We start from the raw sequence: 27,690 nt of genomic DNA on the forward strand, positions 1-27,690 counted from the left end.
CATAGAGTCCAGCGTTGTACATGACAAACGACCGAGAGATTTTTCAAAAAAAGTATTGGGTACACTCCGACGAACAATCGGGCGCGTGGAAAAAAATATGGTCGACAACAACGTATAGCGAACTGTACACAATGAGGGCAATTAAACGAGAGCAAAACAACACGCGGCGAAGAAGACGATCTCGTTGCTCGTCATGTCTATAGGAGCAACAACTCGGGGTCCGACAATGGCGACGGCCGAGGGACTTATACCTGCGAACCTCTATGTGTCCGTGCGTCTCGTGCACATTATTGCCGTATCTGCGCGCGCACGTGTACGTAGCCATAGGCAGATGATTATCTGCGCGCGGGAATCCCGGGAAAGCGATCCATTTCCCATCTCTCTCGCTGTGCGCCGTTTACGCGCTCACCTCTATTGAGCCGCGCGTCTATATAGGTGCGGGCACGTATACTATTGAACCATTCGGAGAAAGGACTTTATTCGATCGCCGGCGCCCGGTCGCGATAATGAGGTCTTTGCTCCGCTCCGGGAATATCGTGTATATTATGGTCGCTTTTAAGGTGTTGCGACGTCCGGCTTATCGATGAGACGTAGATGTATGTATCAGTGTTGGGACGAGAGAGGGAGAGGGACATAATTTACGGGGTTTATTCCCGCTTTTTATCGCACGCCGGCTGTTGTAACGATCGACGACGGTATATGCTCGGTAGATAAGGAATTTTGATTTTTGTTCCATTCCATCTATTCTCTCGCGGTTGGGAATCTGGATGCATCGCATCGCGAGAAAGAAAGATGCATTGTGTGCGGCGCGCGTTGGGCAATTGATTTTATTATTCAAATGCGTAACCTTATCTCTTTCTATTTCTTTCTATATTTACGAGGGACGTAGATTTTTAATTTAACAACCACACTATATATGCGCCATGACTTATAGGACGCGCTCACACAGTTTTATTTAGAGTCCGAGCGCGCATGTTTAGAAAATATAAGGCGCATATACATACATATACATACAGCGCACAGGTGAGCTGACAGGTTGGACACAAAAGATTCTTTCAAATCGAAGCGTGAATTAAAAATGATGAAATTTCTTTCGTGCCGCGCACGCACACACACAAATATAACGTATATAGTATAATATCCAGATACCGCAAATGAAATTTTCAAAAGAGTTAGCCGATCGCTATCGGTCCCGCGTGCTGTATTGCCCGCAGTCGGCACAATGAAATTCACTCATTCAAATTCGGCCCAGCTCATCGCCTCCATTAAACTCCACGGCGATTATATCATGCGCGCACGGGCCAGCTCTCTCACAATATACGGGAGTAATATGTGCAGCATCACGTGTTCTTAAAAAAAGAGGCGGCTCGATGCGCGCGCTAAGGTATAAAACGAAAAAACGAAGCTCGAGAGAGCGAGTATGGAGTATAAATGATTACACCGGCCGCACACGAATCTCTCAGAGTGAAAAAGAGCGCGAAGAAGAAGCTCTAATCTTTGATGAGCCGAGCGATAAGCGAGCGTTTGCGTAACTCGACGAAACACACACAGACAAATACGAGACGAGCTGAGGAGAGTACGGTGACATGCACCGAGAGAGGGAGATAATATTTCGAACTCTCCGCGACATAATACTTTCGAAACATTTAGATAAGCGAGAGCTTTTTCTCGGGACATATAACCGATTTTTTTATTCTTCTTCTCCCTTTCGTCGCGCGAGACATTACATATATATATATTGTATTTTTCTTTGCGTCGAGCCGCCGCCTCGAAATTTCGATAAAGCAAGTGTGTGCGCCATATTTATAAATATATACTGTGAATCGATACACAGAGCGTCGGGTTATCAGTGAAACACCAGTCGCACTTGCGCTTTCTCGCGAGTCTGTGCAAACAGTTTCGGCCTTTTATATCCGTGAAAGCCGCGATCGGGAAGGTAAGAGCTGGCTTCCACCCTATAATATACTCACTTACGAATCTATTATACCGGTATATCTACGGGTGCGGGCTGAAAACATCGGTGCAGCGGCAGCGAACAACCCTCTCGAGTATACAAACTCGGAAATTCGGAAACGCCGGCGCGCGGCGCATCGCAATCGGCTCGCAAGCTGCTAAATAATTCATGCGGCGTTTTTCGCCTCTCCGTTAGCGTTGTGTACGCGGGTGCCAGAATCGCCGCGTTTCCGCTCTCGCGAGTTGTTTGTAAGTATACATACGATGTTGTTCGGTAGCTCGTCCGACGATTTCTTCTTTTACTTTTTCTTCCGCCGCCGCGACCGAGGGTTACGTACGTGTATTACACAGAGGACGGATTGATCGACGTATACGCGTGGCTATTGTTTTTACCGGACGATTGTCGGCGTGTTTGGAGATTTCTTTTGTGTCGTCTCTTTTTCGCGTGGAGGAATCGTGTACTCGTATACACGAACTCGCGCGGAATCGTAATGAGCGCTGCGTACACGAGGGTTTGATTTTTATTATATTGTGCGCGCGCGTCGATCGGCAGCTCGGCTATGGATATATAACAGTTATGTTTTTCCACGTACTTAGGTGTGTAGAAAGTTATACTGTATACTGTATGATATATTGTAACGAAAGTGGCCTGCATAGATTAAAAAACACGTTATTCCAGCGAGAAGTCTCCTACTTTTAGTGTATATAGTGCGACAGGAGCGTATGTGTATCGCGTGTCCGCCGTGTGTAATTTATTCGATTTCATTCACGGAGCTAATACATCTCATTCTATGCAAATTCCGCGGCTAAGCGACATAATCGCCGAGAAAAATTCCGGCCATTTGTCGAGATAAATTATCGAGCGGTCAAAACGGTACACACACACACATGTGCGCAACTATAATACATCTCTCTCGTCTCACGTTGGCATTTGTGGCGAGAAGAGCTATACATAATAAAAATACATCCTTGCACAACTGTGTGTTCGCAGCGAAGGAAAAAGGAATATAAAAAAAGTACTCACGGTGTGTATACGCGTGTAAGAAGAATCCCTGGCTATTGAAGCTGACGCTTCCGAAGTTCCGAGCAGCCACGGCCGAACAGGTTCTCCGCGGGCCAGCTATTCATCCTGTGCTATCACAGAAGCATCGTCGTGATCATCAGCAGCAGCAGCGGTGTCATACCGATCTCCTGTGTGTCCACACAAAATAAAACTCACTTATCGGTAACGATAAAAGGGTGCACAGTACAACCGATTTTCCGCGGTAAATCGGCTCGAAAAAACGATCTATCGCGAAAGCGGGACAGAGTTTGTTTATAGTCGAAGAAATCGGAGGCGAAGGTGCTGCCAGCTACAAATGGGAGACACAACGCGCACGAGCAGAGAGAAAGAGAGAGAGAGAGAGAGAGCGAGCAGTGGCCCGGCAGCGGCGCAGTTGGGTACTGAGTGCGCGCGGCTTCGAGCAGAGTCGAAGAACTCTCTGCGATGGCGGGACCGACGAGAGAGCGCGGAGGAGGAGGTGGAGGCCGTTTGTTGGCGCTGTGTGCTATAGTATACTACGCGGAGCGAGAGAGACGGAGACAGAGTGTGTAGCGTATAGTAGTGAAGTGCGGGGAGAGGGCTGTGTGGAGTGCAACGTGCAAGAGAGCCGCTTCTGTGTGCCTCCGCTGTAGCGCGGCGCTGGCTGATGAGGACTATGGGTATATCTGTATACCTGCGTTAGGATGTATATATAGTTATAGAGGGGAATTGGTACAAGTGTAGGGATGATGGCCCGGAGCACCTGACTTACTTGCGCGCTTGAGGCTTTTTCGGAGAAGCATCGCCGCCGCCGACGCTTTCCATTGTGATGTAACGGCGAGCAGCGCATCCTTATATTTTGGAGCTTCGTTTCTTTTTAATATAAATTGCGTTGCGTCATGTCTGGGCGCGAGTCATGAATTGTTGATGGTCTAAAGAGTTTTTGATAAATAATAATAATCAGGTCGGGTTATTCTTGGATATGAAATATAACACACGAAGAAGGCGCACTCGTCAGCGTGACTTATACGTTACGAATCGTTATCAATCAATTTCAATTGCCGCGGCATTGTTTTTAATTGAATATTCATCGACCGCGCTCCCGCGATATCCCCCGTGTATATAAATACACGATTTCGTTATATATTCTTTTAATCCATTGCGAGCGTACCGAGTAAACACGATTATTAAACAAAAAATAACATCTTAATTGTCAACAATTGATTTATCGCGAGCGCAGCTCAATATAATTAACAATATTTATATAATGATTTATGTTTGCCGTCCCGAATTAAACTTGCGCAAAATCATCTATATCAGCACATAGGTGCAAATTCAGCGACGGTTAGCCGCGAAGCAAATAACAAAACAGTCGATTCTCGCGGGACAGCGTTTCATTAGTCGTCGCCGGCTAACGCAGAGAGCAGGAGGTGAATTTGCGTCAAGTATACCGAATGAAATTCGGCTCCAGGGGATTTATACGCAGCCGCGGCTGTCGTCCAATATGCCGTTATTATACCGTCGATACATGTACACATACACACGTCGTATACACTATACACGCATCATCGAAGCAAATAAATCGTCAATTGACCTCCGCTCGTATACTTCTATTCCGCGGCCGCTGCTGCGCGTGTGTACGATAATAAGCGCTCTCGAAAACGAGAAAGAGAGAGAGGGCATGTGTGACGGCCGGCGGTCCAATTACGCGTCGAATTAACCGCAACATTACACGCTTCGTTTCGGTGATGGACTCTCTCGCTCGATTTCAATGCGACGGTTTTTCTTCGCACGATTGGCAGAGAATTTTTGAGGTAATTACTTTCGACAGTCATTACCCGCAGAATTATGGATATTTTGACAACCAACGTAGTTGCGACTATTTTACGTAATTCTCGGGCAGGTATACTGCTGAAGTAACCCGCGCACGTATTATATGCGCACATACACACACGCGAGCTCGCGTTAGCGAATATCAAAATACATATGTAAATGCGCGGTAATTACCATCGATTAAATGTTTTTCAAATAAAAGCCGCATTGCGCACTTGCGCAAGAGAACCCGCGAGAGAGAGAGAGAGCGGCGATGATTTATTCCCTGCGCCTCAGCTCGGCGGTTCATTTGCCGCGTGATATATACAGGTTCGCGCTTTTAATTGAATTGATGTGCTGCGTGCTTATAATATGTACAAAACGGAAAAATTGATAAACCCTTTTAATGCGCGCCGCGTTAAACTACGCGATAAGCTCGTGAAAATGTAATAACACTTCGTATATAAAAGACGTACGTTAAATTCAACTCGGGGTATACAGTCTATACAACGTGACCCCCATGAGTAAGGCGATATTTATAAAATCGTAAGTTTCTGCGCGCGTGCGAGAGTGTGTGGCACACGATCAGTAATTTCTACATAGCCGGGGTTCAGAGATTAACAAGCCGCAAAGGACCTCGGCTGTATGTTCCTTAGAATTACGTAAAGTATATAGATGCATGGGTAAATTTCTCCCATTTTCTAATGTGTAATTTCGAATCAATCCAATCTTCGGACAGTGTGTGATGTGCGCGCATACGCGCGCGAACTTTCACTTCAAACCGAGTATGAGAACTCCGCGAAACTGTGATAAAAGTTCGAGCAAATTTCAGCGCTGAATTCGCGCCCATTGTTTTCACTCGGCCAATTTGCGAGTCTCTCGCTGGCATTATCATTGTTCCTCCGCGCGTGCCCGCGCATAAAACGAGATGGAAAACGACATAGATCATGCCCAGCACCTGAAATGGTGCCACCCATGATATAAACGATACTTTTACCCGCGCGGAAAACGCGGGTAATCAGAGAGCGAAAGAGAGAAATATTGCGGAGAAAGAGCAACGGCCAGTATAATCAATGGAGCTTAGGTGTTAATCAGGCGGCGGTTCGCATCAATCAAGCCGCGAGCCCTTAATCAAGACGCGGGAGCGCGCATTCGACCCTGACAAGGACATTATAAATAATACGCCTCGGACGATCGACGCGCGTTCGGCGATTATTCACGCGCGCCGCGGCGAGGCCCCAAATTTCCGAGAGAGCTACTACCTGCTGCTGCAGATCCCGAGGGGGGCTCTATATATACATATACATCGATGTAGTTCACGCTGCAGGCGGATGTGCTCTGGGCCAAGGGCGACTGAGCTATATAGAGAGCATGGGAGGTGTAGCCTTAACTCTTTTGGGGATCTCTGGGTTCCTGCTGCGCTCGCTCGAATTTAGGTTCTGTTATACGCTGCGATTTTTTTCTTTCGTCCTTTGTATCAATCCTCGATGTTACGTAATTTTCATTGTTGCGATAGGCGCGCGGATGCATAATGCTTTCGGTTGTAAATTATTTGTGTTTCACTACAAGATACAAGACACACCGTGCTGTAATGAAAGTCAGACGCGAATGCATAAACACGACGCATAAACTAGCTCGTTCATTTCGATAAGTAGCCCAACTTTTTTAACAGCCAATTTTCACAAAGCCGCATTATCATAATCATTAAATGCTAGTACACGTCTGTTTCGCTATACACGACTGACGCAGAGTGCATTTCTCGAAGTACACGTAATGCCGCTGATTTTTGCTTCGACTAATTTCTATTTTTCGCGACGAGGAGTATATTATCCGCGTGTATGTGCATGACGAAATGTACACGATGTGTTTGAGCGACTGACGTTTTTTCGAATCACTGCACGAAATGAGAAATTCATCTCTTGCGTTGTTGTGTTTTCATGAAATATTCATTTCGCTTAATTAAATTATGCCCGGCATCACTGCAGGCGAAATAGTTCGGGCAATTTAAATTCCGTCGAAACCGCGAGCTCGCGCGCGTTGTATTATATAGTTTCCTGGCATACTCCGCAGTTCGACTGGTTGCAATTTCTCAAGGGGATATTATATACGTATATACACTACATCGGCGGCGACGTTCGCGCGACGATAAAATCCGAGAAACTAAATGTCGATAATTGTCCTCCCGGAAATTTTCATAATAGCCGCTCTGCTCGGCGTTTCCTCGAAACTTTTACAACAAACTCGAGAATAAGTTCGTCGCTCCACTACGGCCAAGAGAAAACGTATCTCCAGTGTTATGACCGTCGAGAGAAGGAAGTTTTGGCCTCCGTATATACTACACGGTATAGCGGTGGACTTTTTTAACAACCCTTTTGTTTCACTCGTACAATATAATAAATTAATTCCGCCGCGATGGCGCGCTAAACTATTTTCCTGCCGCCGCGTGCGGTGGAACTTTTCCGCGCGCATACCGAAGTTTCGCCAGCACCAATTAAACGCCGAGTGCGGTATATAGGTTTCGCTGATTTACTAACCACGCCGTCGTAAATATTACAAACTTGTGTGTTTTGCCGGAATTATAATCGACCATCTCAGCGCAAAAAAAAAGAGAGAGAAAATTCACACTGTCCATTTAAGTGTTTGCTATGTAACACACGCGACAATGTTACAATCTCGTGGAATGTTAACGACCGGCCGCCCACTCGAAAAATCATCTGACACACTTTTTAGCTTTACTACTCGGTAATGCGAAATCCCGCCAAGCTCATTTTCATAAAGCGGTTTATTGTTACGCCCGACATTCTCTTGTATCTTGTGTGCCGCGCGAATCGATACTTATTTTCCCGCATAAATTCTCAAACGGCTTCCCTTTTCTAGGTAGAGGCGCGCAAAAAATAAAACAGACGTTGATATGAATTATACGAGAAAGAGAGAACACGGAGAGGAGAGAGAAAAGAATGGGAATATAAGAGAGCGAAACACAGGTAAAAAAGGAAGAGGATAAGAGAAAAGGGGTAGAGAGAAAGAGAGTTAAAACGAAGGAGAATAAGAGCTTCGAAACCTGTTTTCGCAGTTCTGCCCAGCACGACAATATACGCTCGGCTACGTATAAGAAAACGCGAGCGGATCGCCGCTCCTTCGGCGAAAAAACTAGAGTCGATTATGTCGATTTGACGTGGGGATGACAGATATATTTTTATCGCCGGACTTTGCCCTTTCTTTTGCGCTATTTGTAATTATTACATGCCGTACGTATAATTAAATTCATGTCCCGCGCGCGCATATATCGACGTCCACGTACGTGATTGAATTTCTCGCGAACGCTCAGCTCTTCCCTTTATTTATCGCTATTCCGACGTTACGATTATTATTGCTCGATTTACGATTGTTATACCGAGAAATCACCTCGAAGTTGGTGTCTTTTATTTTCGGTAAATTAATCGAGAGCGCATTGAAAAACCATGTGTCCAGCAACCAAAAAAATCACCGAATTTCGACGTTTGTCATAGCTTTGAACGTATCAATCACTCGTCCGCGTGTGTGTATGCAAATGGAGGCTAATAAACTTTTAAATAAAATTTAATATTTCTCCGAGGATAATTGATGACCACGGACTGAGAAAAATATCTATTCCGCGCGCATCCAGATAAATAGATACCCTGTCAGCACTAAAAACGAAACCGTTAAAGAACCTCATCTCCCCCGTATACTGCACGCAGGGAGAATCTGCTCTGCGGTCAATTTTTCGCCGAAAAGCCCCAGCCGAATGTTATTCAAACACATAATAAAACACGGCAAAAAAGCGGTAATAAAAAGCAGCCACAGAGCGAAGAGAGGATCGTTCGATGGGAGATAAGCTGCTCTCTCGGCCGCGCAGCCGCACAGAAGAGAGAAAACTAGTTCTGCAGCCGCGCGCGAGAGAGTGGCCTTGCCAAAGTCGAGGGACTTCTTGTGTCCCGTCGTAATGTATATCTATATATACAGGACTCGAAGGTATAGTATATACGTATAGAAAATAGAAAGAGACGAAGAGAAAGAAAAGGACTTGTATAACACACGGGCTTCTCTGTTATGCCAGAGCTGCGCGGCATAGTTGACGTTTCTGCGTGTCCCGGCGAGAGAGAGAATGCGCATTGGGCGAATCACAATCCGCGAATTTTAACACCTACTCGGCTTTTATGCACATATGCACGCGAGACCGGTCTCCCGTAGATATGAATACACGATTTATCACCGGTAGCCCGGCTATTTTTCACACGACTTTCGCGCTCTTCCGAGAAGTCGCAACGATTGATTATAAACGCTAAGCATAAGGATCGAGCTCGTCTTTGTGTACAGAAAAAAATACTCTCGTTACGCAATTCTCGCACAATTGGCCAGGACGGCTTTGACCTCGGCTTTGCGGGAGGGAAAAGCAAAGCCAAGGAATCCCGCACTTCTCTCGCGCGCTCTGCAGCGGTATATTATAAATAATAGAGCGCGCGTTTTAATAATAGAGCAGCTCCCTTCGAAATTGGATATGCCTTTATAGTGCACTGCGCGAACGCGCGGATAAAAACAATGGACGCGTTCGCGCGCAGGGTAATTGCTCACGCGCCGCTGTACTTTTCATTTGCGCGAGCGAGGTGTGAACGAGACTTTTTTGGCCCGACAAAACAATAAGTGTACCGCAGGCTCAACCTTAGTAATAAATTCGTCGGCTTAATTTCAACTGCAGCGCGCGAGTGTATTGATACATCAAACGAATTATTTATACACTCGATCCTCCCACATACGCGCGCTGCGTATCCGTTTTCTAATCGGAAATGTCGAGAGGGAGAAAAAAAATTGCGCAACAGTGAGAAAAGAAAAAAAAACAGCTTAGCAAAACTAATCGAGCGATTCTCGCGCTTATACAATAGGCGGTACACTCGCGCGCGAGAGATCGGAGATACAAATAATAAACGAAGGAGCAGAGCGCAGCGCGCACGCAAGGAGAGAGAGAGCTCGGATCAGATAATCCCGGCTATAATCCGATCGAGGAACAATATAATTATCCTCTGGAATTATTTCGACACGGTTTACGCTGCATATACTGCAGCTGCTTCGAGTCCGTGGACTTTTTTTCTACCGCGCGTTAATAGAATACAGAATTTTCATTTTCGAATATCCAAGCTCAGCGAATATAGAAAAAAAACGCTCGAGCAATTCAGAACCAAAGAAGTCGTCGAGATCGACTCCCATTATACAGCTTGCTCTCCTCGACATCTCTCATACTACTCCGCGCTCAAGAGCCTCTCTCTCTCTCTCTCTATCTATCTATCTTCCCCGAGTCTCTCGTCACGATGAATATATTAATACCGTCGGAGTCACGTTTCAGGATGATGCTCTCGCAGTAAGTCCTCGCGGCTCAGTTCCTGACATCCTGCAACCGATCGACTGCTGCTTATACACGTGTGTAAATAGATCTCTTTCGTTCCCTCTACCTCACCTCTATCTCAGCCCGGCACATCGTGCAGCGACTTAATCGTTGACGCGGATCGTCGTGTCTCGTAGAAGCCATGGGAAAAATACACGAGGAGAGATTGCGCAAATTTCGCGACGTTGGTCGCGATCGGTTACACCGCAGATGGACGGGATAATAAGCGGATCTGTGCGACCGCTTTGATAGATGAGCGCGGGGGAGAGAAGCAACGAGGTTCGTGCGGAAATTTGCGCAATACTCGCCGGGCGAATTTGGCAATCCATCTGGTGATCTATTACGGAACTCTCTATCTCTCTCGCTTGAAATATATAACTCGTCAAATAATAATTATCGCGCTATAATTAAGGTAATTAAGGAAAAACAAACAAGAGCGAGCGTCGCCTCAAAAGCAAAAAAAAAATACAAGAACTGCTTTCCATCGGTAGAAGCAGTTTTTCTTTCCTAGCTCGTTTCCGTCAAACTCGTTCCTCTCTCTCTCTCTCTCTCTCTCTCTCTCTCTCTCTCTCTCTCTCTCTCTCTCTCTCTCTCTCTTTCGGTTTCCGTGTTTATACGAAAATTTACGTAACGACCCCCACCCGCGATCGCGTCACCTTACGCGCACACATCCCAATCCGAGAAAGAAAGATAAACAGACCATTAAGCAGTCGGCGGATAAAGCAAGTAAAACATCGCGAGAGAGAATTACGTCGCACACGCGACACACAATGCTCCCCGGCGATTATCCATATGTATACAACACTCGCGCGAATGAACATACGTGTAAGTCCTGCGCGGGGCGCTAGTGTGCAAAAGCTGTTTTAACACGAACCGCCGTTCGCTCAGACAGTTAACGATCGGCCACGCGCCGAGCTGGACTTTTCTCGAGCGAACGAACGTTTTTCCACGGTCGAGTTTTCCTCCTCATTCGATAGCTGTTTACCGGCAGATTAGACCACGACGTCCACTGCTCTACTGCTGTGTTTGCTGAGATAAAGAGAAAGAGAGAGTGAGAATCGAAGGAGATACAGCCGGTGCATGAGGATGAGGTCGATCGCCGCGATTCTGCTCTCTGCATTTCTCCTTGCGTAAGCTGATTTTTTTCACGATTCGGCGAGCTAGCTCGCTCTTTTTCGGGCGTTTACTTTTGGCTACGTTTGCTGACGTCGGATACACCGGTATACATACTCTGCAGCAAGAATCGCATCGTACGAGATTAATTAAAGTTAAATAGTAATAAACCTCGGAGATTACAGAAACGCATTCCTCTATGCGCTCACCCGTGTGTCTGTGGCGAAACTATATTTAATATTTACTCCAATCATCGGCATTGCATCTCGTAATTCACTCGCCCCGATTTTACCGCGCGATAATAAATAATCGCTTTTTGCCATTAGGGATCGCCGTTATACACGTGTGTGAAGTCCGAGCGCATATGTATCAAGCGCGGTGTAAGAAGATAAAAAACTTGCAAACGTTCTCGGTGTATCGCGAACAATTTTAATTGAGAAAGTCTCTCAGCTAACTATTATACGAGCGCAACGATGATTCATAGAGGCAACGTTCAATTTGCATTTTATACTCCAGACAATCGGTATACACGTATACACACGGAGTGAGGGAATAAAAACGATTACACACCGGGTTTTTTCCAGTTTAATTTTTTGCGCAACGCTGTGAAAATCGCGCACAATCGCATAATTTCGGCGACGGACTTTTTTTCGTCCTGCCTGCTCTACTCGCAAACCCGCATGTTTACGTCGCCGCGGAGCACAATGGCCGTATTGTTTTCGCAGACAAATTAGCGTGTACGTGTGCGCATACCTGCAGACCCATATATACTTGTCGTCGCGCGCACACGTGATCCAGAAAGAGTTCGCGCTTCTTTTAAACATTAATCCGTGCAGCGGACTCTTGCTTTTGACAACTTTTGTATTAGAGTTTTTAATAAAACTTCGCCTCGAGTTGAGAACCCAATTTTACAGAATGTCGCTCGTCGGCGCACTGTTACGTTATATTCTGCGAAAAAAAATAAGCTGTGCTGCTACAAAGTCGCGCACGCAAACTTCGCAAGGTCATTCTTGCAAAAATAGATAACGATAAAAATGTCTCATCGGCCACGCGCTCTTAATTCTTTTATTTTGACGCAGCTCGTACGAGGGACAGATGGCCGGTGCAGACGACTGGCTGAGCGGTCTGCTGTCGGGCGTCAACGCCCAGGTTGAGCAGATTAACAGGAACGTCAACCAGCAGGTGTCTCGCATCAACCAGGACGTCCAGGCTCAAGTGGCTCGAGTCAACGAGGACGTCCAGGCGCAAGTGGCTCGCGCCCAGGAGGCGGCGAAAAATGCTAAGCCAGGTATTTTTTTTCTCTCATATATTCTTACATGTGATAGGTGCTATGGTAATCAATGCGCATCGGCATCAGTGCATTCGCGGACGTGTATCCAGCCAGATTAGAAGTAAATATATACCACGATAAGAAAGCAAGTCTCGGAATCGGAAGAGAGAGAGAGAGAGAGAGAGAGAGAGAGAGAGAGAGAGAGAGAGAGAGAGAGAGAGAGAGAGAGAGAGAGAGAGCGAGAGACAGCCAGAGCGAGAAAAGCATGACCAGAATAGATACGGTATCATTTTCTTTGAAGTTGCATAAGGTAAGAAAAAAAATCGTCATTGAGTTAACATTGAGCCTCCTATTTACGCACAGATACGGTTACGAGCGCGCATACACGACTCTCGGGCGTTGCGCATTAGCCGATGGATGTGCTGTTATACTTGTGCAGTTTGATAACAGAAACAGTGATTAATGCGCTCGAGCTTGGAACTTTTTCGCCTTCGAATCGATCTTTGTCTTTGATAAAAAAAAATAAATATTTTTCTCTCACCTCCAGGCGAGTACTCGGTGAACCAGGGCAACACGGTGATAATCAACGGCAACCGAGGCTACTACCGCACGGTGAATTCGGGCGTCGACTCCGAGGGCCGGCCTTACTCCATCGAGATCGAGGACCGCGTAAAGGATGGCGTGCTGCGCCACACCGAGCGCATCTACAACGCGACGACCAAGCGCTATCAGACCTTCGTCAGCGAGCGCAAGCTCTCCGACCCCCAGGCCGAGCCAATCTTCAACAACTTCACCACTACGAGTCAGTCCTGAGGAGTATGCGTCACGACGCATACCGGAAGAGGGATGTGTATACGCCGGCCGGGTACTTTGGGGGTATAGATACGACGGCATTGTTGGAATTTTCGAGAGGCTGCAGGGCTGCTCAGTGCTGCCGCGCATTCTTTGGATGATTACGCGCCATGTGACGTTTTCGTGATTTTTTTTAAAAGTCGTTTTTATACCTGCGGAGTACTCGACTGAGAGATAGTTACCGGTTGCTTGTTGATCGAGCTGTATGCTACATATGTTACAATGTATTCTGAATAAAATTTTACGAAAAATTGAAAGGAGTTCAGAGCGAAAAAGATCTTTCATCAGAGAGACGAAAAGGGACCGGAAGACTTATGTACATCGGAGAGAGAGCGAAGAAGATCTCCGTAAGGTAAGTTACACTCCCGAGTCGCGGAATCTCTGCAGCGATAAGCTTCTTTCGTCGGAACGTCGCACCGACACACACGAGTACATATATATAGACCCGGTTCAAGGAACTCAACAAAACCAGAGATAATAGTCGTCTCGCGGCGCTCGCTATCATCTCACGACGATAAAGATTTGTGTGCGCTCTGCGACAAAGGGTTATACCCTTTCTCTCTCTCTCTCTCTCTCTCTCTCTCCCTCTCTCTCTCTCTCTCGCGCGCGCGCTCACACATTACCGTAAAAGAATAGTTTCATGTCGTGCGGTACGAGCTGTGTGCATGCATCGCGCATTTTATTAATTTTTTTCCCCGCTGACATTTGCGGGGCTTTGCGTTTACTCAGCGGTTTACCGCGAGTGCCGCGTTCACCTGCTTGCACAATGCGTACCGATATGTGTGTAGACGCAGTATATGCGTTATACATATCCTCGAACCGCGAGGCGGTAATGCACGCGGCGAATGTTGTTTATACGTTAAAAAGAAGGTTAACTTCTCGTCCGCGAAAAGACCCTCAGGTACAGCACGAGAGGAAGAAAGAGCGCAGATAAGGAGACAAGAGTTCTTAATTTTCGCCCGCGTCGAGTTACCTGATGCGTCTTGTGCGGTTGCGACGCTCGAGCGAGAGACTCACTTTTCGCGTATACCTACGTCGAAAAGTAATACAACGCGCAGCTCTTCGCAGCATTTAAAGACACGAAGTATATACAAAAACACACGGATTTTCCAATCGACCCGCCCTTGCTTAATAACCGTAATTACGGATCCGAGCGGGGCTCCGCAATCGTGTTTATTCCTTCTCTCGGCTTTACGAGTGCTCTTCGTCTAAAACGAATTACGCGCGCGAGGCTCTCTTCGACGAGAGAGAGAGAGAGAGAGAGAGAGAGAGAGAGAGAGAGAGAGAGAGAGAGAGGGAGAGATCAGCGTCTGAGATTTCGGCTGCGGCCAGGTATACGGACTCCGGCGCCAGACTCTCATTAACGGATGCGTTTCGCTCTGACGTCTCTTTCTCTTCCTCTAATTGTGCCGTAAATACTCGGAAGCTTGTCGAAGATTTTTTTTTTCTCACTATCGCGTATAGGATCGACGGGCAGTTGAGTGACTTTCTCCTATCTCTCCGAGATCCTTCGAGCGAGGAAAAAAAATATACGACCCGAACGATATGATGAGTAACTGTAACGGATTTCAGGGCGGAGTGCTGTGGCATAGTAGTTTCCGAGCGATGCCAAAGTGATTTTCAAAGTGAGTGCGCGGAATTATTTCTCCCCCGCGATATTCATCTTCGAGGCGAGCAGTTGTAAATCCTCTGCCGAAATTTGCTAGGATGTCGAGTATAATATCCTAGAGCGAGATACTATATATCCGCCCCGAGCCCTTTGTCCTCGGCGACGTATATCCTTATGAATAATGCATGCAAAACCGACGACATACTCGCGAACGTGTATACGCGATGCGGCCCCTGAAGTTACGGCAACCAGACAGTCGCCGACGCCAGGCCTCGAGGCATCGCGACAGGCGCTCAAGACTCTGTATCCTTCCTCTCCCGTATTTTTAGTGATGTATGTCATATATAGCGCTGGCGTATGGTAGTCTAGTCTAGTCTCGTCTCCTCTGCCGAGCAGCAAACAGGTTCAGTGCGATAGTGGGGACTAAACGTGGAGGACCAAGTGCTTTCGAAGATGACGATGACGACGACGGGGAAGCTGTTGCTCGTCGTCCTGGCGTTGAGCGTTTTCGCGGAGGCTGACCGAACTACGAGTGAGTACATTATATTGGGCTTTTCGCTTAATTTGAGAGCAGATGTTTGGCGAAGGTGTAATTTACGGAGTAGGCTTGCTTTATAAATTGCTCGCTGATGCTATTTATAATTAATTAAAGCGACTAACGCCGCTTAATTATCGCGAGAGGGTGCTTTATGGGATGTATTAATCGCGCCGTAAATTTGGCTGAAAAATCGTTAGATAAATTCGTGTTGAAAACAGCCAATTAATAGCGAGTTTGGATAACAGCTAATTAAGAAAGTTGTAATTTTTAACGAACTTCTGCTATCACAATATTCATGCTTAATTATTCAAGAGGGTTTCCGAGAGTTTATAATCAAACTGGTTGTTATTGCTGTGGAAGTCTGGAAAAGCGATATGTAAATCGAGGTTTCGACAACGCCCGTATGTTTTCAAAGTTGCGAAAATGCTAGAACATAGTAGTTGCTAGTTGCTAGTAATAGCAAACTTTCAACAGGCGTTTACTTTATGTTCTTAACGAAAACTACAATTTAGAAAATGTGAATTCCTATACGATTATCTCTTATGAAAAAAAGAAAGGAAGCGTTCGCCTACCGCCCAGCGATAAGCTTTTATCTCTCTCTCTCTATCTGTGTCTCTATCTGTTCTATCCAACGTAGTTTGAAAGGCTGCGTTAACAGAGCAGCGTTGTTTTTTCCTCATTATACACTAACGCCTTATCTCGTTCTTACAGATTCGCGAACTGCCTCATGGGTTCGTCCGAAGCCGTCCGAAACCGCATCCTCCCATATCCGAAACAAGCGTCTCGTCGCTGGTGTCCCGGGAAAACCCGTGCAAGCGGTGAGCTGACCCACTCAGAATTTTATATTTTTTGAAAAAGTTTGTAATAATCCCTCAAGAACGAACAGAATGATTATCACGTCTACTCGAAAGTATAGGATATGATATTAACTTTTGAAAAAAAAAATATACGAGCGAGTCTCGTGAAGAAGCTGCGCCGAAACAGGTTCTCTCATAGCTCGTTAAGTCTAGCGCGATTTTTATCTCCACAGATTCACGAAAACACTCGGCATATCAATTAAAATCTATACCATATTATAATATCTCCTTCGAACACGTCCATCCAAATATTCGCAGTGAGAGTGAACAAAAATACGTTACACGAGAAACTCAAGGCTAAACTCGCACGCAACGAACAAACTTTTTCCCCCAAAAACGGAATTCCGTTGTCACGTATCGCGTAGAGACATTTTCACTCGCTTCGTGTGTATACAAGCAGCAGCGTCCGACGAGAATAAACAAATGGAAACTTTTATTCTGTGTACAGCCGAGCAAAGCGTACCAGGCATGCATAGCACCGGGTAGCAAGCCCGGACACTGCAGGCACCTGTCCAGCTGCGGGGATGAAGTTTTCCGCTCGAATTTGCCCCGCATGATGGAATATATGTGCGTGATCGAGAAAGAGTACGTGTTAACTTTAATATGCCCTGTCGGGCGCGCCTTTTATTTATCGTAACGAAAAATGTTCAAATTTAATATAATAACGCCTCTCTCTCTGTGTCAAATAGATTCATAGGGTTCTGCTGTCCGGACGACATGTCGGCCGGCTCTAGCCAGAACAGCGCCATGCCCGTTGGCGGCCTCGCTGGATCTCTACCGGCTGTCGCAAGTGAGGAGAAACCCGAATTCTTTTTTCAACTTAATCACTCTCGAGAATCTCTACTTTTTTCCCGTATCGCGTAATAATGATGAATTTAAATGAAAAATAAACCGTATTCATTAGCCGAAGGCGACGACGCGATGGTCATGCCGGACGACGAGAACGCGGGCGACCGAGGCGGCCGAGCATCTCGAGGCTGTGGCCTTAGCACGAGAGACCAGGGCCGGGTGACCGGTGGCCGACCTACCAGCTCTCGCGAGTGGCCCTGGATCGCCACGATCCTCCGCGAAAGCGAGCAGTACTGCGGCGGTGTTCTCATCACGGATCGGCATATTCTCACCGCGGCCCACTGCGTTTACAAGTGAGTGTGTCTCTGTATACTCGAAACTCGATACACACATATTTAAATTTGAAATCGGAAGAAGAAATTATACGAGATTTTCCTGAACAGATTGAAGCCTAGAGATCTGACGATACGACTGGGCGAATACGATCTGCGCTTCCCGAACGAGACCCGCGCGCTGGACTTCAAGGTCGTCGAGATCCGCATCCACAACAGCTACGTGGCGACGACGTACAAGAACGATATCGCCATCCTCAAGATCCACCGGCCCACGATTTTCAACACCTACATCTGGCCGGTCTGTTTGCCGCCCGTAGGCGCCGTATTTGAGAACAAACAGGCCACCGTTATCGGTGAGATTAAATTTTTCCCGTTCTCTGTTTGCGACTCAACTTTCCTTCATAATATAAGCCCACGTCGCTCTGTATTTTTAATGGATTTATCTCGAGTGGCTTTCCGGACTCAGATCGAGAATTAGCGTTCGAAATTCATCCGATAAAAAACGTGGGCTAGAAAAATAGTGTACCTACGTTTCTGTGTTTACATTGAAGATTGCCAATTTCAGGATGGGGCACGATGGCGTACGGCGGCACTCCCAGCTGGATCCTCAAAGAAGTGACCGTGCCCGTTTGGCCGCAAGAGAAGTGCGTTACTAAATTTACTCAGGAAATTACCGCAAAGAACATCTGCGCCGGTGATTACGCTGGCAACGGCGACGCCTGTCAGGTAGGTTTATGGCAAAATTCATTGCAAAAATAAAATTTGATCGAAAAAAAAGAAAAAAAGAAAAAAACTAACTGAATCTGCGCAGGGAGACTCCGGTGGTCCACTGATGCATCAGCTGGGCAACGGTCGCTGGGTGAACATCGGTATCGTGTCCTGGGGAATCGGCTGTGGTAACCCCGACAAGCCTGGCATCTACACTCGGGTAAACGCTTACCTCGACTGGATCTTCGCCAACACTATCTTCTAAGTTGCTCCTAGATAATGTTTTTTTTTATCACATGCATGCCTTGAAAACAAAAAAATTCAACGACGTTAAACTAAATAAAAAAAATATATATGAAATGAAAATAATGTACCGAATGCAGGTGTATGCATATTTACGTAATTTGAATCCTCTTAAAATCTCAGATCGAAGGTTACACACACAAGTAGGTAGACTTTTTTTCGAAAACGATGGAACTTTATTTCCGTAATATCGATAGGCTTACACCTCTTTTCTCCCATTCCTCCTCGATTCTCCGTCATTTGAGAGCATTTTTATATCTCACCGCGCATTTTCATACGCTCGAACGCCCGCACGTATACGACAATAATTACACTTAAACCTTATATACTTAGAGCTTTCTTCTTTATCATCATCCAGTATTTTTTGTTCTTCGCTTGCAACTCTATACAGACAAAGAGTTTTTTTTCGTCGCGAAGCTACGTATTATGTATGTATAACATATCTCTCAGGTCAATCGTTGCGCTATATACTCTCTCACGTGTGCTCGTCGATCGCGTAATAACTCACTCGCATGTAAGTATCATTCGCGCAACATACGTCACACTCGCATTCCTTCGTACAACGATATTTTATCACTTTCGCATTCGTCACACACTATGCGTTTATTATAGTACTGGCATTATTTTTATTTCTGTTCTTGTTGTATCTCGAGTAGAAGAAATGAAAAAAATGAAAGGAAATAACGCCGAGAATTAAGGAAAGGACAGGATTACTTAATTATATACTCCGCGATGAAGGCCCAGCCTCCGCGTCTTAATATTTCTTATCTATAGCAATAGTCTATACATCGATTCTATAAATTTTATCTCTTCCTTCTCATCATACCGCGCAGCCAACGAGTCGTATGTGTTTTTACGTTGTATGTGATTCTTCGTTACGAGATAGGTAAAATCTTAGCTCTACATAACGCGAATACGGAATCGAATCTTCGAATACGGAAATCGAGAATAACACACGCAACGGATCCGATACCTTTTTACATTTTATGCGACTCCGCAGCACCCATTCGAGCACGAAACACAGAATATCGAAAAAATCGCTCGGTGTGCGATCACCCAATCTAGGCTGAAAACGAACTCTCGCGATATCGCGAATGACAGAAGAAGAACAAGCGCGGCGATAAGAAAACGGGATCGGTATAGTTATAGCCGAGCGAACTATATCGGCTCTGTATAACGTCGCGTAATAATACTATCGTTCGAGTATAGCATAACGGTTTGAAAAATTACGCCAACGCGGCTATGTGTAACGGTAAAAGTCGAGCTCTCTGATGCTACTGCGGGTAAAGAAGCTGATATACAAAAAAAAGGAAGCACCGCACGTGCGCACGCTCTCGCGTCTAAACATCCGAAAGAAAGTTGAATTTTTCTACTTTAATACTGTGCCAGCGCGCGCTTGTGAGTCTCTTCCTTTTCTGCGTCGTTCTCTCTGCGCTGAGTTTCGAGGTAAAAGTTGCGCGATCCGACGTTTTATTACTACTATTTTGCAGCTGCAAAGCCCTGTAGCGATGCGTCATATTTCGCTTTAGCCGTTTTATTTTTCAAAGTTATGAAGAATAAAAGGTGCAAGAGCCCGGTGACTTCTGCTCGACGTTTCTTTGACTCCTTCCCGCGATAATCACCGCCCCTTCGTTTTTTCAGAGTCGAGCGATGGCGAAAGAAAAGTTGTGCGAGCGACTTCTACACTCTCTTTAAACTCTGCCCTAAACATTGTGTTCATAGACTTTCAGATTTTGTACTACCGCTCGATTGATTCGTCGTCCGATGATAAACGGCTCTTTAATCACAAATTGAGAATTCATTATAGACATCATATCATCGTGGTCCACTTAAACGGATGGTGCTTTTGATTTCATTCCCATACAGCTTGCATTATATAATATTTAAATTCAATTTACTCTTCATAGGTCTCCTTGCTTGAAAAGAATGCTATATATTAACAATCGATATTCTTCAGAACAATATAACAAATCGGTAATAATCAGTGTCAACTGGTATTCGTTCGTTAAAACTCTTCGTCGACTAACTGACGTCGACAATTATCACCGCTTCATAGTTTAAAATGATGATATTTACCTCAATAATACATGTATGATTATTCCATTTAGTTAATTCTTATCACTTCCGTTTTGGCTCTGAAAAATTTGCATGCAAAAACATCGAAATTGGATTTCGTATAATATTGAGTAGCTGCTGTGGAAAAGACTTTGCAATGCCAAGAAAAAGACTCGAGTATTCAGCGTGAACATTATACATAATTAATATCTTCTTTTTCAATTATTGCTTATCGAAACCTCAAACCTCTGCCCCTCGCGCATTGAGCTTTCCGCGCGAGACGACAGTCAACTCGAATAATACAACGCTCTAATATCTCAACAAATACAGTATAATATTAAAGTTTCACTTGAGAGTTTCAGCGCGCGAACTACTTAAAAACTTTACACCGCGACAGTATGGCTCGTATATTATATGCAGCGACTCCTCGTAAATTCCCCGCTCCCTCCTATTTTTATACTTTGCGCATGTATAATGTACGCGTGCGATTAAACGCGCGCTCGAGTAAAAAATCGTCTGGTAAAGTCAATGATCTGCCGATGCTCGAAATTTTATCTGTCACTGCATAACTATCGAGCGATACGATCTACGGCGAGCTAAATGCAATGTCAATTCCTAATTCAACAAAATGCATATAAGTAATAGATAATACACTCGTGCGATATCGTTTCAATAAATATTATAAGCTATGGATTATCTTTCAAATAAATTAAAGCAAGTACGAAATAGTCACGTATACGCACAGCACCTCGTGAATTCCTGGCATTGCCCAATCCTTTCCAGCCGCTCAGTCATCTCACAACACATCAGTCATCTTTATGCAGCCAACAACACTCACACTCACACACATCGAAGACGACGAGGACGACGACGCGGTCCGGCCTATACGAGACAGATTAGAAGAACAAACTTGTCAAAATGCGCGTCAGCAGCAGCAGTATACGAAACCGAGGAGCCGCGATCAATCAGCTCATCTCTCGGCGGAATTGCTCGTGGAAACCGATCTCCAGCTAGACGACTCGCCTCAGGGTACGGAACCTACGGGCAGCAGGAGAGGCGCATTCGCGCCACTCTCCACGTTGTGGTTGGGCAGACTCTCGCTGTTCACCTGCTGTTGCTGTTGAGTAGAGTTGCTGCCGGTGTTGTTGCTGCGGTGATGAGACGGCGAGAGAGCCGGTGGTGCGCCGTTGCCGGTCACGAGGCTCGTCTGAGTCTGAGCCGATTGCTGCTGTTGGCCGTAGATGGAGTGTCGCGGCGTCGAGATAGCCGGGATTTGGTTGTTGCTCATCACGGTCGTGCGAACCTGTTGGACGTTGTTGTTCTCTAACTGAGGCAGAGGCTTCTCGCCTATCAGCCAGTACGTCGTCATCTTGCCTTTGCCCTGTTTTTTTGGGAGGGACAGAGAATAGTCGAGGAGTGATTCGAGAGTTTTTATTCTTTTTTGATAAAGGGCTATAGAATTCTTATACGAAAACGATTGATCTAAAGAGCAGATGATAAGCAAAAAATATGTACAGTAAAGTTTTAATCTCGTGTAACGAATTGGATTTTCGCGAGCATTTGATTTGCTCTCTTAAGTAACTTGACTCTGCAACTTTCACGTTAATCTGACCCATTTTCGGAATTAAATTTCGCAACAACGAACCGTGAGACTTTTAAAAGCTTCTGACACGCCAAGACGAGCAGGATCGCAACTGCTTCGCGACGAAGACGGCTGCGAAATGCCAAGAGTTCGGGAAAATCTTGATAGCGAGGTAAGAAAAAGTTTTCGAAATTGCTCAGAGTCCGCTATCTCGGCAATTATTACTTTCTCGAGATACCGTCGGTATAATAGAGCTTTCGGCGAAAAGGACTTTGAAAAATTACGAGGAGAAAATCGAGAGCACGAGAGAGAGAGAGAGAGAGAGAGAGAGAGAGAGAGAGAGAGAGAGAGAGAGAGAGAGAGAGAGAGAGAGAGAGAGAGAGAGAGAGAGAGAGAGAGACAAACGTGAGATGGCGGAAAACGCGATTGTTTTCTCGATTAAGGCCAGCGTAATAAGAGGGAGCTTTGAACGCGAACCAAAACACAGCCAGCTACTCGTGCATCGCGATTTTAAACCGACCGCGAAAAACTCTCTCCATTATTCCGGAAAGCTCATTCGCCGAAGTCGTCAGAAGCCCGTTGACAAGCTTGAAAGCTCCCGTCGATATGAACGCGCGCATGCATCGAAGCATTGAAAATTCATATCGACAATTTGTCACTCGAGCCTCACTCCATACACCCCCTAAAGCTGAAATTAACCGAAATACTGCGCGGCGAACGTGACGATGCGCCAAGCTGGTGTTATTATCGGCCCATCCATGCGCGTCATGTGCAGACGACACGCAAAGCGCGAAAGCTCGCGAAATTTCACGCCTCGAAAAATAACCGCGATAATTTCGATGGGATTTGCGGCGGTCGATTCGTTTCCTTTTGACGTTTATATGTGACTGTACTGATTGAAAGAGCTTACCTTGAGCGTCACCTCCCCCCGACAGAGCAGATCGAATGTCCCGAAGGTGTCCAGGATCTCCTTCGTTTTCGGGCTCACGTGTATCTTCAAAGCTGGGAAAAAAAACAAGCGAACAAACTTTATTATGTAAGTGGGAAACACTCGCATACGCTCACGTAACTAGTCTGCGCAATCGACAACTTTGTCATGAGAAACCGCAATGGCGAAACCCACGTGTTCCCCTCGAAAAAGCATCAGAAACTCCGAGAGACAGCTGCTATAGCATAATGCACTTTCTCCAACTGCCACGATTAATTCGTAACGCGTAGAGAGATGCGCGCGACACGCAGTCCTGCACTTTATGCACCATCCAACTTCGGACCCTATGTACTGATTCAATTTGCCAAAACTTCTCTTCACTCGTCGGAGGAGAAAGCCGCGCGAATTTTTCATGCGCGCGTAGACAAGTTTTTCTCCCTCTCTCAATCATAGATACGGCACTTCGCGATAAATCATCGCCCTGCTTGGTGTGCACGTGACGTAAATAAAGCAAGCGAGAAAAAACTCGGGCATATTTTCTTTTAAAACTCTGACGAAAAAGAAAATATCACCTACCACCCACGGTTCGAAACTTCGGTTGTTTGCCGCTTTGATATCCCCTCGCAGCGCGAGTTTTCCGCCCGACTTTCATTTTCCTCCCGGCTAAGCAGCAACAGTCGGGAAGAAATCGATCGCAGCAGATGGCAATCTCACCCACGCACGAGGCTCACAGGGTTCGCGTCTTAAATAACACTGCCCGAGAGAGAGAGAGAGAGAGAGAGAGAGAGAGAGAGAGAGAGAGAGACGTTTTTTTTCGTTTACAGACGCTGCAGGGTGAGACTCGTGATTGTTTTCCTTTTTTCCGGCTGTTACTTTTTTACGATTTATTCCATTCCCGTTACGAGCAGGCTTCTGGATACTTTTCCGCAGTGGTGCGAACGATCTGACGAGCCAAATTTCTCCTTACAATAAGATCATCGATCGAGAAAGTTGCCGTCCACTCATTAAAATCCCTGGAAAAAAAGCTCTAAGGATGATAAAGTATACGAAACTCTCACGCGTATCGTTAAATAGAACAAGTCGAGGGTGCTGCGCGTCGCGACAGGCGAAAGCAGCCAGCTGACAAAAGTTACTTACGCGACCCATTAATCAAGGAGTGCGAAAGAGAGCAGCGAAAAACACTTGACGTCAAAAACTTGCCGTCGGCCGAAAACTTGGTCAAAGTGTCGCCTACGCGTTAAAGATCAAACTGTATCTTCAAACAAGAGAGAACCTGTGGCTCCCGTATCGACTGGTGGGAAAATGAAAAAAAGACCGAGAGGGAAAAGCTATTCGTTCGCGGTTGGCGGTTCAAGGTCAACGAAGAGGTTGTTATTTCGTTCGGTTGGACCTCACTGTGACGCTTCTGTTTGCGGCGGGGAAAGAAAAAAAAATACGGGAAACGAGTTACGCGGTGCTTTTTGTGCTGCGCCAAATTCTATACCGCAGCTGATTCGATTCTACGCGGTAGAAACGCCCTTTACACCGGGTATTCTGTGTGGAAAAAGCTCGTTTTTTCGAGCATTGAAAAGAAAATCCGTGACATCTGCGTAGCGGCATTGTAACAAACAGCGAGTTTTAGTTTTCAGATTAGTCATTAGCCACGCTCGTCAGAATATTTAACCCGCGCGAAAAATAACGAGCGAGAGATATTCCGCAAGAAAGCCTACTTCGCGCGAAATTACCCAGCCACTCAGCCGCCCAAAAAAAAGAGAAGCCCTTCTCTTCTTCCTCCCGAGCGCTTCCAATAATTCCCTTTCTTCTCCCGGCCGGACTAAAAGCGCGCGCCGGAAAGTCGTTGTCGTCATCGTCGTCGCCGTCGTCTCGTAGCAGTGCCTCAAGTGAAAGCGGATACTAGTAGGTAGTTTCAGCTCTGCTGCGCACGCATACACGGCTTTCGTCTGACTCGACCTATTTAGCTTCAGTCACTCCGAGATTTTTTTTCTCCTCCAAGACTGCAGATTCTGCACCTCCTCTCATATCCGCGAGCGGCATTCTCGCTTCGTGATTTTGGAATTGCGACGAGAGGAGATCGATGCGAAAAAAAAACAGTTTGGTTCAATGCCTAGGTAATTGGAGCAGCAACCTCGATGGGCGGCGATATCAATTAGAGCGATGCTCGCACGCGGCGAGCGCGTTTAACGAGAAAATTACACTCTTTAGCCGCGTTGGCATGACGCGCGCAGAGGCTGAATCAGAGCTTCCGCGGCATAGGTGTGCGGAGCTAATAGCTACTCGCGTTATAATTTCGTTCTATCCGGGGCACACGTATATGCGCGTCGCTAAATAATTTTCCGATGTCAGCCTCGCTCACGCTGCGATTGACGGACACAGCTTCAGGGATGGACTTGATTGGTTTGAGGATTTTTCTTTTTCGATCGTTGATGATGGGCTGATTTTCGGAGGGAAATTGACGAACATCGTAGGTGAAGTAAAATTTGCATTTTCGAAGAGCCGACGCGGATGATAATTTGCGTCGTTCTATGAATTTAGATCGTCGTTTCTCTAATACGAACATGAGCGTATTCTCATCTCGTCAGACTTGACCATTCTACCGCTTTTATATTTTAAAAGCTCATTAAAAGCCAGAAAATTTGCACCAGCAGCACGAAGGCATTTCCTCGCGATTTCCCGAGCTTTTCACACTGTGGAGCGCAAACTCCAGCTTCAAAGCCGTGCGGCTTATAGAGGAAAAGAATAAAGGAGAAAACTCATCCTGCGCAAGTTCGTTCGCGCACTTTTTCGGGGTTTGTTTTCCCGGCGCAAACACGCCGAGGCGCATCATCAAACCCCTCGGGGGAGCTGTTCGTATGTTCTCTTTCTGTCCTGCACACATACACGCACATACAAGAATGAAATTTTCAAAGAGCCGCGCGCTTACCTTCGCCGTTGCTCTCCATCCTCGAAGCCGTGTTTACCGTGTCGCCGAACAGGCAGTACCTCGGCATCTTCAGGCCAACTACACCCGCGACGCAGGGACCTGAAACACACAGACAGATTAATAATTTAGCGATGGACAATGCGTGTATAGGTGAACAGCCAGCAGCGGCTGCTTTTCTCATTTCATCAAACATTCAGTGAAAGCGTTTGGAAACTCGGTCGAGTTGCGTTTGAGTGGAGGTCAGTGAAAGAACGCTCGAGGGTTTTTTTTCTCTCTATATTTACACAGTCGCGTCGCCATCTCTGCGGTATTTCTTTATTCTGAGAGGGATTACGCAGGTGGTATGCGCATCGTGGATTAAAATTTCAAAACCACGCGTCGCATTACGATATCACGAACCTGTGGTGCGCGTAAAATTCAATATCCCGTCATGAAAATTTCGACGCATCGATAAACCCAGCACAAGTTTGATGAAGCTATTAGACGCGGAACGAGGTCGCCTGTATTTTTCCTGCTCATTAATGCAGTCGTGCGCGAAATTATTGAGAAAATACGTTTCCCTCTGGAAGCGACGATATTCGGCTTTAGATGGGTTTTATATACTGCACCCACGTCTCGCTCGCGAATTTTTTGATGTAGCATTCCCCGAGTAGCCAGTATATGGGAAGTCTTCACGTCGATCGGCGCATCATTTTTAAAGCGCTTTCGTACGCGCGGAAAGGAACCACTCTGAATAAAGTGCATTTTTCGACTTTGATCAAGCGCTGTCCGGAACGTTGCGAAAATAAATGAAAAACTTTCTTACTCCACTACTTCAAGTGCATAAAAAAACGCCTGCTGCATCGCCGGCGTAGAAAGAGCCGGCTTTTGAATAAAGAAACAGCGAGCGGCACAATAAAATCTCATTATACACTCGAAGCGACGGGCAAAATAATTTTTCCACCGACTGAAAATTAATTAATCCGTTTGCGCACCGTTTCACCAGCCTTTTTTCATTTTCCCTCCGTAATTTCACGGAACAAAGCAACGCGTATATGCGATTCACAGTCGCGAAATAACCGAGACAGTAGCCCGAAAAGAGAGAAGGAAAAAAAGTTTCCCCGGAGAAAAATCGATTCCGTCGGCGAAAAGATTAACGAGCCACGTACGATGGATGCCATCAATCGGCTGCTGCAGTGCGACAAACTGCCCGGGCCGAGTTTGTAATATTTCAAGCCAAACTCCCCTCCTCGTCCGTCTGTACACTTCCTGGAGGATTTTAGGAGGAAGAGAGTTATCAAGGAAAACGCTCGAAAGTTACGGATGGACTTGACGAGGAGAGAAAAAAAAAGCGAGTCGGCGTTTTTTTTTTTCCTTCCGGAGAACTATTATTGGCGGGAAAAGAGCGAATGAATCATCTCGAGCATCTCGGCTACTCGTTTACCAGAAGTTCATGCCTGTATTTCTTATACCGATGCGAGACTCGTCGGGGTAAATAATCCAGCCGAGTGAAGAATGGCTGGGTTTTTCTCTCTGTATCAGCCCCCGAGAAAAAAGCTCTCTCATCACACGGGCTATTGTTTAGAGCCTGAAAGAGCTGGTACACGGAAACTTGGGGAAAAAGCATCGAAACTTTCTTACGTAATTAGAAAAGTGTAAGTAGTGCTA

At 46.0% G+C, this 27,690-nt stretch overlaps 4 protein-coding genes and 1 long non-coding RNA gene across 12 annotated transcripts in view; 3 read left to right on the forward strand and 2 right to left on the reverse strand.

Annotated features, from left to right (window-relative positions):
- The window catches only part of LOC100120153 (semaphorin-5A), a 49,792-nt gene extending 46,399 nt beyond the window's left edge, over positions 1–3,393 (reverse strand). The window contains exon 1 of the mRNA XM_031932051.2: positions 2,978–3,393. The gene's annotated coding sequence lies outside the window, so the exon portion shown is untranslated. The remainder of the gene's footprint in view (positions 1–2,977) is intronic.
- Positions 1,598–3,149, forward strand: LOC116417686. The gene is made up of 2 exons (XR_004227950.1): positions 1,598–1,936; positions 2,945–3,149. It is a non-coding gene; the product is annotated as an uncharacterized LOC116417686 (long non-coding RNA).
- On the forward strand, positions 3,393–13,676 carry LOC100119207. 2 transcript variants are annotated; one of them, XM_032600565.1, is made up of 3 exons: positions 3,393–3,654; positions 12,377–12,585; positions 13,115–13,676. In XM_032600565.1, the coding sequence occupies exons 2-3, from the start codon at positions 12,393–12,395 to the stop codon at positions 13,378–13,380; spliced, it is 459 nt and encodes a 152-aa protein (XP_032456456.1). In that variant the 5' UTR covers positions 3,393–3,654; positions 12,377–12,392; the 3' UTR covers positions 13,381–13,676. The 2 variants fall into 2 exon arrangements, with proteins under 2 accessions (XP_032456456.1, XP_001600064.2); XM_001600014.6 differs by lacking the exon at positions 3,393–3,654 and adding an exon at positions 10,899–11,314.
- Positions 13,677–15,481: 1,805 nt separating this feature from the next.
- SP67 (serine protease 67) lies at positions 15,482–18,617 on the forward strand. Its single transcript, NM_001172614.1, has 8 exons — positions 15,482–15,560; positions 16,278–16,384; positions 16,872–17,008; positions 17,113–17,213; positions 17,328–17,565; positions 17,656–17,900; positions 18,113–18,273; positions 18,359–18,617. The coding sequence occupies exons 1-8, from the start codon at positions 15,482–15,484 to the stop codon at positions 18,518–18,520; spliced, it is 1,230 nt and encodes a 409-aa protein (NP_001166085.1). The 3' UTR covers positions 18,521–18,617.
- A 103-nt stretch (positions 18,618–18,720) lies between these two features.
- The window catches only part of LOC100120090 (atrial natriuretic peptide receptor 1), an 85,109-nt gene continuing 76,139 nt past the window's right edge, over positions 18,721–27,690 (reverse strand). For all 7 annotated transcript variants that reach the window (XM_031932042.1, XM_031932044.2, XM_031932043.1 and 4 more), the window contains 3 exons: positions 26,044–26,142; positions 23,106–23,197; positions 18,721–21,994 (listed from right to left, as the gene is read on the reverse strand). In XM_031932042.1, coding sequence (XP_031787902.1) covers positions 21,638–21,994; positions 23,106–23,197; positions 26,044–26,142 — 548 coding nt within the window. In that variant the 3' untranslated portion in view covers positions 18,721–21,637. The remainder of the gene's footprint in view (positions 21,995–23,105; positions 23,198–26,043; positions 26,143–27,690) is intronic.

This window comes from Nasonia vitripennis, chromosome 5, assembly GCF_009193385.2.
Source record: "Nasonia vitripennis strain AsymCx chromosome 5, Nvit_psr_1.1, whole genome shotgun sequence".
Classification (NCBI taxonomy): domain Eukaryota; kingdom Metazoa; phylum Arthropoda; class Insecta; order Hymenoptera; family Pteromalidae; genus Nasonia; species Nasonia vitripennis.

Bases quoted from the DNA above. Each gene is read 5' to 3' on its own strand.
- LOC100119207 (XM_001600014.6), top strand. From the start codon at position 11,265: ATGAGGATGAGGTCGATCGCCGCGATTCTGCTCTCTGCATTTCTCCTT. The intron at 11,315-12,376 runs GTAAGCTGATTT...ATTTTGACGCAG, and splicing joins CTCTCTGCATTTCTCCTTGC to CTCGTACGAGGGACAGATGG. The intron at 12,586-13,114 runs GTATTTTTTTTC...TCTCACCTCCAG, and splicing joins GGCGAAAAATGCTAAGCCAG to GCGAGTACTCGGTGAACCAG.
- SP67 (NM_001172614.1), top strand. From the start codon at position 15,482: ATGACGATGACGACGACGGGGAAGCTGTTGCTCGTCGTCCTGGCGTTG. The intron at 17,009-17,112 runs GTACGTGTTAAC...TGTGTCAAATAG, and splicing joins ATGTGCGTGATCGAGAAAGA to ATTCATAGGGTTCTGCTGTC. The intron at 18,274-18,358 runs GTAGGTTTATGG...GAATCTGCGCAG, and splicing joins GCAACGGCGACGCCTGTCAG to GGAGACTCCGGTGGTCCACT.